Below are 18816 nucleotides of genomic sequence, written 5' to 3'. Positions count from 1 at the left end.
TTCCTTCTGCTTCTCAGAGATATTGCCAAGCTGGGGAAATAGTTCAGCCATGTCACTACTGTGTTTGATCAAGCGTTCCTATTTTCACAATAGAAAAATATATATTGAGGGTTGTGTGTGTGTGTGTGTGTGTGTGTGTGTGTGTGTGTGTGTGTGTGTGTGTGTGTGTGTGTGTGTGTGTGTGTGTGTGTGTGTGTGTGTGTGTGTGTGTGTGTGTGTGTGTGTGTGTGTGTGTGTGTGTGTGTGAGAACATATAGTATATTCTAACCTGTTGAATGTGGAAAGTAACAATAATGCAACATAATTTCTCCGTTAAAAAGCCTACATTACCTAAGACGCAATATAAAAACAGTACTGTATATAGAGTAAACACACTCTCAACCAACAAGCCATCGGCTGAATTCAGCTCAGCTCTGCCAACTTTAGCTTCACCCCAGTGCGCGCACGCGCACACACACACACACACACACACACACACACACACACACACACACACACACACACACACACACACACACACACACACACACACTTGAAATAGATCCAAAATGCGACAGTCCAGCAAAAGCAAAGAAAATGAACATATTAGAAGCTCCCCTCCACAACCTGACTGAGGCTGGATTATATACTGAAATAGAAACCAGCTAAAATCACCGCTCCGAGCTGTAGTCCTTTGCCAACTAGTCAAGTTGCAGCTTACGTCAATGTCTGTTCAAACTCGTGTAATAAATGCGATAAAGATTTTGAAATCCTTTGTATGTGTTCACCGACTTGGTTAATTAAGATGATTCGGATAGAACACAAAAGTTGAAGCCATGACAATAGACAATGTTTTAAATATGGATGTTGCTGCGATGAAGCTACGAATTCGAAAACGTGGATGCTTCACTCACATTTTCAAACTGACAGCACAGAATAACCACACAGTCCCCCACGGTAGACAACCAAGATTATTATCACCAATGCTGTATCCGACCAAATGTCTCAGCATCCCCTTCTATTCATAAGATATGGCTTGAATAATGGATATTAGATATTGTGGGAAATTATGTCATAATTAGCATAGGAATTCTTGATTTATGGCCGTATACATGTTTTGCATGAAACCTTTCATCACCAAATTCTAATCAGTCCCAGTAAAAGATTCTGGGAAATTCCCTCGACGGCTTCCTGAGATATTGTATTCACGAGAATGGGATGGACGGGACGGGAGCTTGACTTTTGCTCTTCAACCAAGAAAATCTGATCAGTTCATATTTCAGTCCAAGTGAACATTTTTCCAAACTTGAAGAAATTCCCTCAAGGTGTCCCTGAGATAGTTTCCTAATGAGAAAACGTGTTTCCAAAAATCGGACGAAAGAATGGACGGACACCTGCTGTCAGCACCCTGGAGGCATAAAAGTTGTTGGATCAGACAGGACAAATCAGTATTTTCTGTTAATTTATTGTGCTTGCGCACTCTGTGACTACATATAATATCGACCCTGTCTTGCAAAAGCAGAGGGTCACTCTTTATTATTTGCAAAATAAGCACCTAAATAAACTGCAAATAATGATGTATGGAACAGACAGAATAGGTAACATTGAAAAGTATTACTGTCGTGAGCTAGAGAGGATCATTAGAAGACTGTACAGTTGTGGCACTTTGCCGAGTGTAGCACAGCACAAAAACTTGAACTGAGTAGAGATAAGTCAGGCGGCACAGACCATTAGAAATTATCACAAGTCTACAATACACACTTTATGACCTGGTCCTCGCTATTTCCCAGTGTCAATCCAACTGCACCTTTGGGATTAACCTGAAAGCAGCATCAGTAAAAAAGGAACATCCTCTTATAAACCTTGGGCAGTTGTGCAAAGCACTGATGTCTGGCATGGCTGGCTTTGATACCAAGGCACAACAGGTCTCTTGTTTAGTCACTGCCACAAGTGTGACAGCTTTTTCAATTGTGGGCCTCCACAGTATGGAACAGGGATTTGTAACTGTCTGGTGACTGTCTGGTGGTATTATGTAATATGCATAATGTTTAAAAGGTGTCGTTTACATCTACAGTATCAAATAGAAGATCCTACGCATGAAATAAAACCACAATCCATACAAATCCGTTCAAAATGTATGCATTGCAGCATGCAGAGGAGAAATTTGGTGTTAAGGTGCTCTGAGTGTGACAAAAGATGCTGCTTGATAATGAGAGGTTTCAGATTAAATATGTAGGAAAGGCGAACAGAGAAGTAGTGGACTTTTAACGATTGACCAGCGGTTACTTTAGCTGCTGGGTGAAATGTACATAGAGTGACTTAAGTGTGGTGAGATGTCACATGTTACTCCCCATTCTAGACAGAGATCAAGCAGGGAAAAATGTGAGTTTGATGAACTTTAGCGGCAGAGTTTTTTTCCCCACATATCTGAAGAATTATATTCTTCTTTCCGCTGCACTCCACTGAGAATTGAGAATCAAATATTGAATTGCCACAGAATGTAAAACAAGATGACATGCTGACAACGTGAAGACAAGCAACGTGAATGCAAGGAAGTCTGTGAACATATGTATGCTCACACACTCACACACAAGAAAGACCTCCACTCGGTGACGGAGACACTATTTAAATCCGTGATGAAACTAGCAGAAAGAATCATGCAGAAAGCGCTTCAAAAGACGGTGTGAACATCTGAAATCTGACAGAAATACAGCTTCCTTTAGCACCTCAGAACACGGATATTAATGGGAGTTGAAAAGTTGATCTGCTGCCATTCATGTAACTAACGTTGGCTTTCCTGAATGTAGAAAATCCTCTCAGAACAAAGCAATAGGGTTATCATCTGAGCACATCTCCGTCGCTTAAAAATACATTATTTGACAGTTAGAGGATAAGGTCAGTGTTATCTTTTCATTGTCAACAATTTTCCTCAGGTGATTAAAGCCAATAATGTATTTATATTATATGTATTACCAGGCTGTCGCACTCGGTGACATTCTTTCATTGCTGTTAACACATGCAATGTATTATATTTGGAGGTCAACTCCACAATTAAATGTTTTGAAAATGTTTGATTGCTTTTGACGGTCACTCTGCTCTGGGCTGACATGCCACTGCTGTGTCCACTGCGATGCCAGTTAACAAGCTAGGAAGTACTCTTTCATCTTTGAGCAGCTGAAGAGTAAATATGACATGTGGCATGATTCTTTCAGGATGGTTTTCTTACAGGTTTCTCATTATTGCACCACTTTTTAATAAATGGATATGCAAGTGCATAAAAGATTGAGAAAAAAAAAAAAAGGAGAGGTGTCCTTTGGCTGCATCACTGTGCTTTTTGCTCATTTGGGTTTCTTCTTCTTCCTATCCTCTAGTGACATCTCTGGTCAGTTTACGTTGTGTCTCGATGAGCTCCATTTGTCCAAACAAAACAAACAATAAAGTGCAGTTTTGAAAAATCAAAAACACAATTGGGATGAGGAGGTGAACAATCTTACAAAAGAAAAAGTAATAAAAAATAAAAAGTAAAAAAAAAAAAAAAAAAAAAAAGTGGAGGGTTGACTCGCACCTGCACAGTGACATCAGCATGCCTGTCCTTTGACGTCAGGACCGACTTGAGTGGCCGACCTTTTGAATGCTGCAGGCTTTTTGCTTTGATGGTCTTGGAGTCTGTGTGTGCGAAGCACTTCTTTGTTCCTCGTTTCACTCGTACTACTTCGCCTTCGGCCATTCTGTTTTTTTCAACACTTAAAAAGTGTTAGAAAAAACACTCATCTGGCAGCTTCCTGTTTATCGTTACTTGAGCTGACTATAGACCCGTGAATAGGTTCGTTCCGAGTTTTTGGACAACTGTTTTTTTGATTGTTGTTGTTTTATTTTATTAGTCTGCGTGAGGGCCGATGTTATAACAAGCTTGGCTGCTGCTCGTAGCGTGATTGTGTGACTACAAGCAGAAGCTGTTGATGTGACCATGACGGAAATTGACTCCAAGTATTAGTGTCTTATTTATGAGCTTTTTGGGCATGATTTCACTCTGCTGCTGACTGTTATCAAGAGACGGGAAAGAGGTCGATAGTCAGTTAATTTGAATTACACTAGAAGGAGTGTTAACTATGCAACATATCAGACAGCACTATTGTGTGAATGTGAGCTCACATAGAGTAACACAACCATTTAAAAAAGAGCCACTCGGCTGGTCTAAGTTTCACTATTATTGTTTCAACCCTGTATAGTTCTTGTGAGACCAAATGTGCCATAAACAAAAGTGATCACCTTCAAATCAGAGTACATCAATTATAGAATGCAATATATAAAATACAATTAATTTTAAATGCACTGCAATAAGAATGTCCTCATAAAAGCCTATTAAATTCGGCACACAGATTGCAATTTAACTCTGCGGTAATTTATGAGCTCATATGTGATTTGGACTAAAAGCAGTGTCGTTCACCACCTACTTTTTTTGAAATATAAACACTGAAGGGTTTGAGAAGGCAACCTGACTCCCTCCAACTCTTCTGAGAGAATTACCAAAAACATTTTCCTAGTTTAGGCAGAGCTGGGTATTATTTTGGTTGCACTGTAAAGTATAAAATATTGAAACGGAGAGAAATGAAATAAAGATATGGGGGAAAAACTACTGCATTACTTCCAAAACAATACCTGTGATGGCTGACTTGGAGCTCTCCAAGGAGTTGATTCTTGAACCACTGGTCAAAGTCCACATTGTCAAAGAGCTCGTAGGCTGCCAGTCCAACTGCATTGTAAACTGCAGACAAAACAACCACAGTTGGATAATCAGTATCAATCAGTCACAGTATTCATAATGAAATTCAGAACTAAAAAGAAACAAATAATGATAAAACATAGATTAGAAAAGGGGGTGGTAGTATGAGAGCAATATCATAGAGGGAGATAAAGGGACCCAAACAAAACAAATATAAGAGATGGTGTGTGTTTCTATGATATTTTATCTTGAAAAATACATTTTTAGATGCAAAAAGAAGACAAGGGGAGTGAGTGGAAAAGAACAAAGATAGAAAAAGGAGAAGATTTAATGGGAGAGAAACCCACCTTTTCCATTACTTTAATTCTGTAGTTGTATGTAAGGCTGGCGGTGGGAGGGACTATATTGAGATGTACTGTATGTCTGCAAGTGTGTGATTTATGCGTGAATTAGTGGTGTGCCATATCATATCGTTCACGATAATACCGGTATAATTTTGTGACGATATTAAAAAAAAAAAAAAAAATGTATATCGTGAATGGATGTAATGACTTCATACTTTTACGCAGCAGAAATGTATGGCACGCATTTGCAGCGTAGCGAGCAACAGGCACGACTGAGAGCCGCTGTATTCGGCAGGTTTTCAGCTCGGTTACGAGCATAATTGACGTTGGAGCTATTTCTCCTCCGTTCCTCCTCTGTTCTCTGTGTGCTTCACACCAGGCAGCTGCACTCCACTTCACACACAAAGAGCTCCTCACGCGGAGCGCAGCAGACGCTCTGGTGAACCAGTCGAGTCGTTACAAAATAAAAGTTCAACAGAAGCACGTTATTAATGGGCGAACGTAGACGCCGCATTTCAGAAAAATCAGGCCTGCACGTCGCTGAATCTGCCAACAGGGGTGAGGAAGTAGTTAGAAGCTCTGCGGCTGATCATGTCGTCGTCCTGGCAGAGCAGCCCCTCTCCTGCACCGCTGCACCTCCAAATCCCCCACTCAGTGCTTTATACAGAACCCGAATCTCACTTTGAGTTACTGTTGTTTACAACTAAAGAACAGCGATGCTTTTTGTTTAGTTTTTTGTGAATATTTGATGGTATAATGTTACGTTTATGCTGAAATAAATCTATAACATGTTTGTAGAAATTGTATGGGATTCAAATGAATAATCACGCATTTTTCTGGATTTTGACTTAAAAAATATCGTTATCGCAAAAATACCCAGATATGTGGTGATATTATTTTAGGGCCATGCCGTCCACCCCTAGTGTGTATGAGAGAAAAACAGAGTGAAAAGCCAAAGAGGAAAAGCAAGGCAGAGCTGTTTTGAGGAATGCTCAATTATCCAGCTTCATCTGGAACCAAAGTTAAAGTTTAGTGGGAGAAATGTTTTATTCAAGTCGCTTCATCAGTCTCAGCTGACTGCAAGTATCCCCAACCTTATAAATAGCACAGTTGCATAACAATTAAACTAGTGATCCGTTGCATATGCAAATTGCTGTGACCATTAATTACAATGGCCAAATGTGCTTTTCATAGAGGATTGCGAAACAGCTGCAATCCCAACAATGTAAAATGCCTCTTTGACACACAACATATCACAAATTAAATGGGGTGAGGTCTTCCGACAAAACAAATGAGCATTTCCCAGCATGCATTACTCCTTTGTAACTTTTGAGAACAAAGAAATTAAACAGCACTAGGTCAGGGAGAAGAAATACTTGCTTTAAATAAATCATGCAGTTTTTGAATATTTCCATAAAGACAAAAACAAAAAAATGGGCCAGGACTCAAAACCATAAATGCACAAGATAGTGCAGTGGTATATATACATATAGCATTGTGAAGGAGTCTTTCATAGCCGACTAGTTTGGCTAAGACTAACTTCTCGTCTACCTTATGTGAAACTTGCCAGGCCTTGAGCAGATCGGTCGTCAGCTATTTTCAATCCTAATACAATGTGTCGGCTCTTTCATTTTTGTGTGTTTAGTGGCGGATGTCAACATATGCTAAAGAGTAATACTGCCACCTCTCATTACTGCCGGTTTAACATGATATCCCTGCTGATAGCATTATAATTATAATGATTTTGTTTGTGAATTATTTCCGCCATGATAATCGTGTAATGCGAATCTGATGACTTCCTTATTGTCAATACAACACGATGTTTTCTGTTACTCAATTCAATTTGGCTGGCTTTGGGATACAGTATAATAATTTCTGGGTCTGCACTATTCTGCATTCCCAAAAAAATTGATTTGCAAGTTAATGTCCCTGCAGTATCAAAATGAAAAGCATATGACTGATACAGGGAATATAAAAACCTGTAAACACCTCATGGATATCTGCAGCAACAAAAATTAATAACGCTGCCTTCAAGAGTAGTTTACGTTTGGTTAAATGCCAGTTAGCAGCATTTGTCAGCTATAAAAAGACTCTAAAGCAGGAGGTTGTGGTTTTGTCACAACTGTGGTTATTATGCAGCACTGCATATTATATATAACAAATGTCATTGTAGCACGTACTGTAGGATGAACTAATGTGCCTGTTCAACTCTTCCGCTCATTGACGCAAGCTATGGCGGGTAACGTTGGATTGGCACACAGAAAAACACTGGACCCGATTTTTCACATAATTTAGTCAAGGTCTTAGTTTCTAATTGTATTAGCACAATTGTAAATTTTGTCCCATTTATTTCCTTGGAGAAAAAAAAAAATATATATATATATATATCAGCACTGCTCTGAGTAAGAGCCCTGCTAGGCCTTGAACCAGCTTTAGCTCTCACAGCTACGATTTTCTGTCACTGCTGTTTCTACCACAGAACAGCTTCATCATCCCAATGGTGTCGGCTGTTATATCAACACTGTCAGCAGACTGCTGGGATCGCTACAGGCATCAGGCTTTAACAGATACCCTCTTCACAGGCAATGATTTTATACCATAAAACCATCAGAGCAGCAGCCCTGGTCAGCCAGAGTTATAAATAATAAAAGCAGGTACAGATAAGAAAAAGACACAGCAGAAAAGACAAGACAGGGGAAAAGAGAAGCCTATGGATGTCACATAGTGCAAGAGCACTATTGCAAGAACAGACTACATTGTAAAAAGGTAACCAAAAAAAAAAAAAAAAGCAATCTCTCAAACAATTAGGATTTTTTTCTTTTTTTTTTTTTTTTTTTATCCTCACCAGAAATGATGTGTTATGCATCTTAAAGCTCTTTCTATTCAAATGTGTCTTAATGTCGGTGTTAATATGTCTGAATGTAAATTTCTCTCACTCCATTTGTTAGCATTGGGTTTGGAAAACATTGCAACTTCACAACTTTCAGATTTTGCAAAGATAAAATAATAACACTAGAAAACTCTAACTTTGGCAATTTTATGAGTTAACAAAACTGACATAAAGGATGGTAGCAGTTATTGAAACAGCACGATTAGGTGAGCCTTTGACTGACCTGCATCCTTCATTAGCAACTGAACACGGTCCTCCACATTGGTCGGGCCTGAAAAGACACAAACATACATGTAATTGAATGCAATTTACAATATTCTTACTATACAAACATTGTTCAATGACAACAAAAGAAGGGTAGAATTTAATCCACCCAGTGACCATATCACAACACACTTGAAACTTGAAAAGGCGTGAGCACCTCTCTATCAGTGTTGATTAGTCATTTTACTGGTCTGTCCTCTCCCTCTCTATTAGTCCTTGTTGTGTACTCCCGTTTCAAAATCAATCGGTGCCTTCTTTCAACCATACAATTACTCAATCTCGCATTTTCCTTGCTGCAACAGAACCAATTTCCACTCTGTCACTTGAAAAGGAGAGCAGCTTGAGCCACAAGGGAGAAACAGACCCTTTAATCCGCCCTTGTGAGCAATGGCAACAATAAAGCAATAGAACAAGAGCTACACGCCAGTAGCCCCAGGAGACCAGGAGCAGTGTGCCCAACATATGCGTGCGCATGCATGCGTGTGTGTGTGTGTGTGTGTGTGTGCATGCGTGTGTGTGTGTGTGAGAGAGACACTGTGTGACTGAGTGACTGAGTGACTGGAGAGATGAGAGATGAGGGTGGTGGTTATGATGGTCGTCTCCGGGGAACCTCAAGGTACTATCAGGACTTCAGATTGCATGTTACAGATTCCGTGACTACTTAAGGCAACATGAACACCAACTGTTTTCTGACATGAAATATGCATCACTTGCTTTGAGGTGACAGTGCTACAGTTAATGATGGGAAATAGGGTCTGTGATCTGAAGCACATCTATCTATGTTACAGGTGAACTGAGGCAATGTTAGGCAATTGTATGGGCACAACATTGTTCAGAATCAAAGGAGGTTTCAAATATTTTGCATAGGGTTCATAAAAGACAGCACAAAAAGTCCACAATTTAAATTAAAATACATGATAAAGGGGCTCTTTATGATTGCATTGGGGTGGACAAATATTAGAAAGACCTCTCACTCTCATTAAAAACTAGCCCACATAATACCTTTCACAATCAGCCCCCAAAACGACAATAAATGGAATATATTTATGTATTTCAGAACAGTATGAGAACATTGTTTTAGCTAGGTGTATCTAATTAACTGGCTCCAGACTACATGTTTTTCCTGTCGTGAAAAGATGTTTAAAATTCCACTGGAACGAGAGCAGACTGTGTGTTCGGCAGGTAATAATATTTGAATTGACATTTTAGCTGACCTTGTAGATTCTGAACCATATCCAATAGCACTGGTGTCAGGGTCTGACTGTAGTTGTGGAAGATATCCAGGAACAACACCTCAGTACACGGCTGAACAGAGAAACAGAGCAGAAGGGACAAACAGAAAGCTAGTTAATTGCCAGAAGGGAAGGCACACGCATGATGTTACTGTGTTACTGTATGTGGAAGTCATAATTATAATTCATGTTTTCTTTTCCCTAGTATCACATCTATCGACACTCTTGGCAACCAACTGTGTAGTTTTGTCAGAAAGAAAAAAAAAGAAAAAAAAACTACACAAATTGGCTTGACAAACTCACTCCCACAAATAATGGTAAACATTGCATCGAGTTAACAGCTCAATAAAAAGTAAATATGACGTTGTCAGGGGATTTCTGTGTTTGTGTGTCTGTGTTCAATAGAGAAATGGTGCACCCCCCCTGTGATTAGATTATTGATTTTCGATGTCACCAAAGAAAAGAATCAATACCATCTAAAAGGTGCGAGAAATCTGACCGATCTGTTCCTACATATACATGCCATGCGACATGGTATCAGTGACATCTCACAGCATGTAAGTATTTCCCTTCCTCTCCGATAGCAAAAGGCCAGAGGTTACATGACACTTCTAAAAACCTAATTGCGCAAACACAAAACTCTCTGGTCTGTATAGACAGGTGGGAATATTGATAAGGGAAGGTCATCTATAATCAACCATTAGAATTGGTGACCATAGAAAGAAACGATAGGCACGGACATTTGATCCCAGAACCCTCTTGAGCATGACGATGTGCTAATACGAAGGTCAAAAAGAGGAAATGCACTGTTGAGGGAAAGGGATGAGCTCCTTAACAAGCGTTAAGCATTTACAGAAGAGAACGTGTAAAACTAACTGAATCCAATCTAAAATTAACCTCTCAGGCCTATGTGCTGATTCTTCTCAGCATGGATCCACAGATTAGTCCATCTCCATGAGCCATTTATCCAGAAAAAAGTCCTTTAAAATTATGATCTTAACTATTTTACTTAAACAAAACAGTTAAAAACTTTTAGCATATTCTTAAATTTGCATTAAAAATATTAATTAGGCAGCTAGTGTTTTAATCTCTGAATGTCTTTATGTACTTTAATAATGTAACACTGACCTAAAAAAAAAAAAGAAACACTGATGGATTAAAAAGTAAGTGAAGCTCTTAAATAGCCTTTTTCTACTGAGAAATCCAAATTTGTATGTAATTAACTCTTGAATAAATTTTCATGGACCGTAATCCCACTTTTCTTCTTCTGCAGCGATTTTTAAATGAATAAAAAGGCTCGCGACACGACCTTGAAGTTCAATCAAGGAATGGCGTCACTGTACTTCAAAGAAAACATCAGGGCAAAAGTTTGTCAGCCCAAGTGATGAAAGCAAGTCAAATGGGGCCCAACGCAGAACGGGAAGGCAAAGAGAAATAAGGACTTGACAGCAAATATAAGACCGTGGATAAGAGATTATGTTATGCATCCGCAACAGCTGACGATGAGCCTCTGCCAACTAAGTAGTCAGCCGCCAAGAAAAGCTGTGAAGCTCCAGGCAGCACGAACTGTTTTCTGATGCTGTAATGTATACACCTTTCTAAGGGCCACCACATATAACGCTGCTTTGAATTTTTGAAAATATAGCACACACTAAAAAGATTTGTCACAATTAATATTATAGAAATGACACTGCAATGTTGCCGTGGTTCTTTAATTCTACATTTATATATTTTAATAATAAAGACATTCCAGACATTTCATTTTTATCACAAACTCAGGGGACTGATTTAGTTTCTTCTCATCAACATTTCTCTTCAAGTTAAGGGTTCATGAGTTGATGCTGAACTTGTTATTTTTTACGTGGGAATATGATTCATTATTTATTTTCCTTTTTCGACATCAAACCTGTCAGAGCAGAATAAACAGATTGTACAATGACCATCACTGGACACGAACATAAAAACTATACGATCCTACTGCTGGGGTGATTAGAACAAAGATATAAAATGGACCATTTCTTGGTATGCGTGTACGTAGGAAATGTCATCTTTACTTACCCGTAGACTGTATTTCCAAGAGTCGCCACCTGTTTCTTCAACGGCTGGAGAGATAATGAAAAATGTTTACTTCGTAGAAAATGCTGATCGGTAGGTTTTGCCTGAGGTTGCACGGCAACAACTCTGTACATCTTGACATGTTTTTTTACACCGTAATATGTGGCTCTATCTGACCATAAAACTGAATCCAAATATCAACACTCTGCACTGCCACACTGGGCCCTTGTGGGCTCAACATTATGAAGTATTGTGTCTGAGTGGTTATTTGATCAAGTCTATGAGGACACTGGGCTGCAAGGAAAATAAAATCTGTTAGCCAGAGCTTATCTGCAGCTATAGTTAAAACCAACACCACGATATTGACCTTCTTATATCCTTGATTGCACACAAATACACACAACCTATAAAACATGGAGTAATACTGCTTGAGATAAATATCAGCATGTGACCACAACTTATAGCATTTTACAAATTGTGATGAAATTGCTCCTCTATTTTAAACATCAATGCATTAACACTGAATTTAATGTTAAATAACAGCTAGAAAAAAAAACACTTGTCTGATGCTTTAGGTTATAAATCACATTTCAAGATACCATTATTGATACCACATCACTAGTACATCAAAAAATACCCATAGCCATAGTGCTGACTTCATGAATTATCAAACTCTTCTCGTCCTGGACTTCCTGAGAACATGCGTGTTAACTGGGACAGTCTGCAAGTCCAGATAAGTCTGGACATTTGGATTCGGCCCGAGTATCTGGGGATGTGCTATTACCAAAGCTCTCCGGGTCCTCTTCCCACATTGCCAGCTCTTCTTCTGTGAGAAGGAAGTAGTGTGAGACGAGCCGGCGCCCAATCTCTGTCAGAGTGGGGTGTGTGAAGAAGGCTGTCTTGATCTTGTGAGCCTCCAGACTTTCTGGTTTACTGTCTGAAGGCGGAGAAGGGAGGGAGAGGAGTCACAATGACAGAAGAAGAGAATCAAAAAGGAATAAAGGAAATCAGAAGAATGAACTCACCATTAATATTTAAACACAATTACAGTTATCTAACGTACAGTTACTTAATAGAATGCATGCATTGCATTGAGTCATATTGGTACTGTCTTTTGTTTGAAGCACTCTTCATTTATAAATCGAGCCGGAAGTAAGACTTATCTCTGGACCCTCAGCACATTCAAACGAAACCAGGGCAATAAACCAAGAAACACAAAAATGTGGCTCGCTAGAATAATTGCTTTGGAGATGGATCTTCAGTAAGGCACACCAAAGGCCATGCCAGCTGACAGAACAAAGACCAAGTGCAGTCCTCCATTGCTTATGAAGCTCTGCATGCTTCTGACTGCATGAAATAAACATGAGCTGTGGTGAGGAACAGTAAAACCGATGGTATTACGACATTGTGCAGCTTTCATTCCGATTTTTCTATTCCTCATCCATGTCTGCAATTTTGATCACTAATCTACCATGGTTTTTTAACTTTCTTGTTGTTATCACATCATTCATCCTTCATATTCTCCAGCCTTCCTCTCTTTTACAAAGCATTCACATCCTACCGTCAATGTTCTTAGCAGGTTTGTAGGCCTCATTCTTTACAATGATCTTGATGAGGTTCATGCACTGAACAATGAATCGCTCAAAGGTCACTCCTTCTCCTTCAGGTGTGAACACGTAGCTAACTGCAAATTCCAGGGAACGCTGGATTAGAGGTATAAATGCACATGGATGGCACTCCAGGAAATCTAACAGCTACATGGAAAGGAGGGGGAAAGTGCAGAAAAAGACAAACACAGAAAGGGAACAAGATTAAAACAAAATTGAGCTGGAAACTATGCAATGCAAAATATACAACTTGTACATTAATAATGAAACAGACAATTTTTATGTATTTCTATTTCAATAATATTGAAGTAAACTCACAACTTTAGTGTATAGTATGATCGTCTTTTCCAGCTTTTCTCTGCATGTGCTATCTGAACCAACCTGGCGACCTGAAACACAAAACCATACGGGCTTGTTACTTCACAGAAGCAGTACACTTAACACAAACATACAGCCTCCTTGGGTATGGTTGGGTATTGTTCAAAAATGTATAATAACGGTGCCAATATCTTGACTACAATACCGCTTCCTCAATGACACCTATTAATAAAAATTGTATAAAAATACATTCAGAAAGAAAGAAAAATACATCACACATTACACAAAGTCTTTAGTTTTTATTTCAGTAGGCGATGTCCCTTAAACACCTCACATGAAGCAACATCAATTCCACTGAATTTTATGTATATAGTGCCAAATCACAGCGACCTGTCCCCAGTTACTGCAGCACACAGGACTGAGACAGAACTATTGCCAAAAATGATTTTAAAATTAGTGAAATTAGGTGTTCTAATGTGAAATTTACCAAAGTAAAAATTTAAAAAAAAATTAAGTATATATACCTCTATCAGGACACCTTAGAGCTTATTTATTGTAAATGCAGTGGCTGACTTACATTCATGAAATGTAATGCTGTGTAAAAGTTATGTTTCAAAGTGAAAGATCTATATTCATTTAATTACAAATACTCAAATATCTCTTGACCACAAGTGAATCCTGACTAAAACACAGTTACAGTGTTCTCTCTAGGAACATAGACAGAGGGAGCAACTTACATATTATTCAAGCTTTTGAATCCAGTGGATTTTAATTAAAGTAATGGGAATATATGAGGAGCTATTCTTGCTCACTTAATTGTATTCTACTGTTAATCATATAGTAGGTTTTTCTTGGTATAACTATCCAATTTGAGCCAAGTTGTTTAACATCAGTTTTTTTGGGACAATCTACTATATAACAAGATTCCAAAGTGTTTACGATGCTCAATTAGATTTCCATTTAGGATTGGGAACATCAAAGTGTCTCATGTTTCAAGAGAGAGTGTCATCAGCATTAAAAAAAAAAAAAAAGAGTATTACAGTGCTAAGTCAGAAAATACTAAATATTTATGTACAGTGTATATGGCAGTTTGCCTAACACTGACAGACTCCTCTATAAACCATCTTGGGACTTAAGTAAAAACCATGGGCAACAAATATTTTAGCCTCTACCCAACAGATATGATTTGCAGCATAATTAACCAGTATCAAAAGCCAACAGCAGCAGTTGCAGCATATTACAATAGGGGCAGTAAAAGAAAGAGGGTGTCAAATTTATTTTTATCTTGATTTACTTGAAGAAATTTACTTTCTTTAAGGTAAAATTCCCACTTGACCTTGCTGCCTTGCAATAGTCCCATGGGCCCATTACAAGCACTGGTGCATATAATAAAGTACAGTAATAAAAGAACTAAAAAAATGAATGACTCACTCCCTCTGATGTAAATGTTGGCTCCATAAAACCACTCATAATGCCAGAGCTAATAAATATGTCCCATGTAGTTTACCTTCTTGTCAACCCCGCCGATGAAATCAGTAGAGACAATAACTGTCTCTGGCATTCGTCCAATCATCTCTGAACAGGCAGAGTCATTGTTTTCCTCTTGCTTTATACACACGTTAATTTAATTGAGCAAGTACTAATTTAAAGCGATAATAGATTCATTAAAAAGGTTAGCTGGCTCAAAGGATGTGTCGTTCACTTGCTTTTTTCAGATTTTGTATAGATCAGCAATCATGCAGATCAAAACACCGTTATATTTTATTGTCAAAGTGTCCATTCCACTGTTTCTTTGTCTGCAGGTGTGTGACACCTGGTAATGTTAGCAGATGTTGTCCAAAGTCATCAGTCACCGAGGTAATTTATCTGAGCCGACAAAATCTGCTAATCTAGACATAGACAAGAGGAATGCCGATGAAACAAAAGGGTAGTCATTATTTCTGACAGACAGGTAGCTTAGCAAAAAAGTTTTCAACAATATGGTGACTGACAAAGGTACACGGGTGACCTCAGTTGGGGGACAAACATCAAACAGAAAAAGCCAGACATCTGAATGGAGCACAAAGAGTGTCCGAAAAACACCTGTTTATATGGCAGACCTTATCAGGCTGTGCAGAGCTGATATTTCTCACCGTCCCGGCTGTGAGCTGCCTTTCCGTTTCCATTATCTGCCAGCCCCAAATACCAACAGTACCCTGATCCTGTCTCCTTTGCCATCAGCAGAGTGAATATTGGAGGTGATGGTAGTGGCTGATATACAAAATTATATTAGCTAGCATCTGCTGCTATGGCAGCTCGTGGAGTTGACTCTGACAAACTTGTATGGAAAAGAAAAAAGAGGGATCATTGACAGTGAGATCAAGTGAAGGGAGTGACTGTCTGAAAATAGCCTAGTGTTTAATACTGCAGCTGCTTTCACTGTACAGCTTCATTCACACAATGATGAAGACACTGGCCAACTCTACTTTTAGGATGGTAGTATTAGTATGAGGACAACAGTAGATACTTTGGAAAACATCACTCTAATATACCTTACAAACAGGGAAACGGGGATTTTTGGTTCCTGGGCATTTTTTCTTTGGTTTTTTTAGTACCTGGAACTATTTAATCTAAAAGGGTAAATACCTGCCACTGAAGGGAGTTCCGGCTCAGTATGGTTAGATTTCAGTTCTACTCAGCTCATGTGAGTACTACAACAGTAGGACTCTACACTGACCTATTTCCAAAGGAGCACAAGTGCTCCTCTATAACAAAAAAAACAAAACAAGGAGTACATGAAGAAATGTAAGAGCACAGCGAAAAATATTAAAGTAGCACAATTTGTTTTTTCAAAAGATCAGAGTATAAAACTTCAACAGCTGTTAACGCAGGATGCCGGGCTGGGAAACAACAGTGACAGATCACCATCACATGGAAGCTAGTAAAATATCAGTGGAGGCAAACATGGTTTGATTTGAAAGGAGTTGGAGAAGGGTGGGATTACTTAATCATTTTTGTAAATCTTTATTGCTTGTTTTTTTATGTTCATATCTAGCAGTGTATCTAGAGTCTTTAATCTGTTCTCTCTAACTATTACGCAGATTCCCATTCCTTGAGTCCAGCTCATACTCTTAAATGATTGTGAGCATAAGTTGTACTTCCGTTTTCTCATACCTGTGAAGAGACATGAATTAAAAACCAAGCCCCTCAGGATGACTCCATCGGAACTTTTAATTCTACACCTAGATTATGCCATGAGACCTCGACTTTGGGCGTCATAAAATATATTTGACTTTTAAGTACGTGCCTTCTGCATGCCTTAGATGAAGCACCGGTAACTGCGTTTGTTTACTGAAGGGAGAAGCGTTGAATCAGAGATTCAGGACAGAGAAAGAGACGAGTACTCACAGCATTCCAAGAACTGTTTTAGCCTTTCAAACACTGCATTCAGGAAACCCTGAAAAGGAAGAGATGAAGAGAGGGTGAGATAAAGTTGAATCTCTTCAACATTCCTGCAGTTGAATCACTCATGATTGCTTAATAAGTATTGCCCAGAAGCTGATATACTAACAAGGGAATATCTTTCGTATTTGACTGTTGTGTATGAGCAAGAGTGCGTGGGTACACTCGCCTCTGTACTCAGGAGTATAAATAAAAGTGTCAGCTACCCGGAATGAAACAGAATCAATTTTCTGTAGCTTGGTGTAGTAGCAGTTTAGCATGGGAAATTAGATGATAGATGGAGATGCAAGCTGTTTAGTTCTGCATTAATGTTCAGCCATGAGGTCAACAGCAGTGTCATTAATCACACATTCAGCCACCGCAGCCCAGCCAGCAACTAAAGCTCCTAACAGAGCTAGTAAAAGAAAGAGTGGGATCACGAGAGGAGCACAGCGGAGACGGTGGGAGATTACAGTTCACAGCAGACATTTGTAAAGCTGTGGTGGGACTTCAAAAAAGAGGCTGATCTAAGGTGGATAAAATTAAAGATGAGAAAAGAGATACTTAAATAGAGCATGCAGGAATTACAAAATGCAGAAGGGAGTGCAAAATACAGATATTCAGTGACTCAGTTGTGACAGAACAAAAGGTTTGACAATTTAAGTGGAAAATAATTAAGGCTAACTGTGAAGAATACACGAGGATGAAGTGAAAAGTAAACAAATGTCAATAAAATGAACTGGGATGGTAAAAAAAAAAAAGATGGAATATTTCAGACTGGGTTTTGGGCATCAAAGGGGGCATGGAAGCAGTGCTGTGAGAAGTAGTTTGTTAAGGCAGAAGAATGTTAAAGCCACATGTGATCAAAGAAAAGAGCAGTGGGTGGCAATTCAAGGCTAAAATTTAGCAAATGTTTCAATTGTATGTGGTCAATTATATGTGCACATCCCTGGGTGTAGAAAGCTGCAGTATATTGTTTCTTAAAATGGCTCGACTGAATGAGCCATTTTTTGGGGTTTTTTTGGTAGTCACACAAGGATGGTTGTTAACTCCAAGATGGTACTTACTTACATACTGAGAAGCAACAGTGATTTCCAAAGTGAGTTTTGTTTCTGATGAAGATCTACTGAGCTGTCCATTTTAGCCTCCCACCCACACTGCTTATTTGACAATTAAGCCAGGAAGGTAAAAAAAAAAAAGTAAATTGCAAAATAAGTTTTCAAATTCATCACTGAGGCAGGCTGTGTAAAAACTGACAATGTTCTTCATTCTTTAGAGTCAGTATTTTCCAACTCGCTACAGTTCTCCAGCAATGGTGCCACTAAGATTAGAAAAGGAACTTAATCCATCCAGAATGCTCATGTCATGCGTGAGGAGACCCACTGTACAACAGTTTTTACAGGCGATGCAAAAGTGAGTGCCATAAACTATTACCACGGGGCTAAGACACACCAAGCAGAGTATGAGCAAGCAGTGCCAAACAAAAGCAGATGGCTGCACTGCTTGTGTTGAGGGAAAGTTGAATTTGAACACGCTGCACCATAAAACCAAAACCAGACACATACATTATGTGCATGTGCAAGAGGAAATAACTAGTAAGTAGTCTTTGTATTCCAACGATCATCACAGAAAAGAGACAAACAAAACTAAGGAGCCAAACATTTTCATTCCACTGTGAATGTGTGAATGAGTCTTTACACATGCTTGGATTACAACCTGAGAAAATGTTGTATCAAAAACCGGCACTAACAAGGACAAACTGGTGTTGTATAGACCAGTACCCAAAAAATATTAACAGACTAACAAAAACGTTAATATATTTTCCAGTTCAAACAGGATAAGACTAGATAGAAACAAAATAGCAAAACAAACAAAACCACATGTGGTGACAGTGTGCATAGATGAGTAACGCTGCACTCGACACCTGAAGTATCATATGAGCTGGATTAAAGCATACAGATAAAAATGGACACAGTGTACCAAA

General features: G+C 38.8%; 1 protein-coding gene across 2 annotated transcripts in view; it reads right to left on the bottom strand.

Annotated features, from left to right (window-relative positions):
- The window catches only part of ipo11 (importin 11), a 111935-nt gene that overhangs the window by 72649 nt on the left and 20470 nt on the right, over window positions 1-18816 (bottom strand). For both annotated transcript variants that reach the window (XR_011310944.1, XM_069699552.1), the window contains exons 8-15: window positions 16800-16848; window positions 13413-13483; window positions 13049-13241; window positions 12272-12424; window positions 11491-11534; window positions 9415-9505; window positions 8160-8207; window positions 4639-4744 (exon numbers count right to left, since the gene is read on the bottom strand). Coding sequence is in view for 1 of the 2 variants with exons in the window: in XM_069699552.1 (XP_069555653.1) it covers window positions 4639-4744; window positions 8160-8207; window positions 9415-9505; window positions 11491-11534; window positions 12272-12424; window positions 13049-13241; window positions 13413-13483; window positions 16800-16848 (755 nt within the window). In the remaining variant the exon portion in view is untranslated. The remainder of the gene's footprint in view (window positions 1-4638; window positions 4745-8159; window positions 8208-9414; window positions 9506-11490; window positions 11535-12271; window positions 12425-13048; window positions 13242-13412; window positions 13484-16799; window positions 16849-18816) is intronic.

Source organism: Brachyistius frenatus, unplaced genomic scaffold, assembly GCF_029030835.1.
Source record: "Brachyistius frenatus isolate BFR_SWC_R1_liver_20210118 unplaced genomic scaffold, ASM2903083v1 Contig_30, whole genome shotgun sequence".
Classification (NCBI taxonomy): domain Eukaryota; kingdom Metazoa; phylum Chordata; class Actinopteri; family Embiotocidae; genus Brachyistius; species Brachyistius frenatus.
Note: the sequence above shows the minus strand (reverse complement) of the source record. Positions and strands in the feature narration are given on the sequence as shown.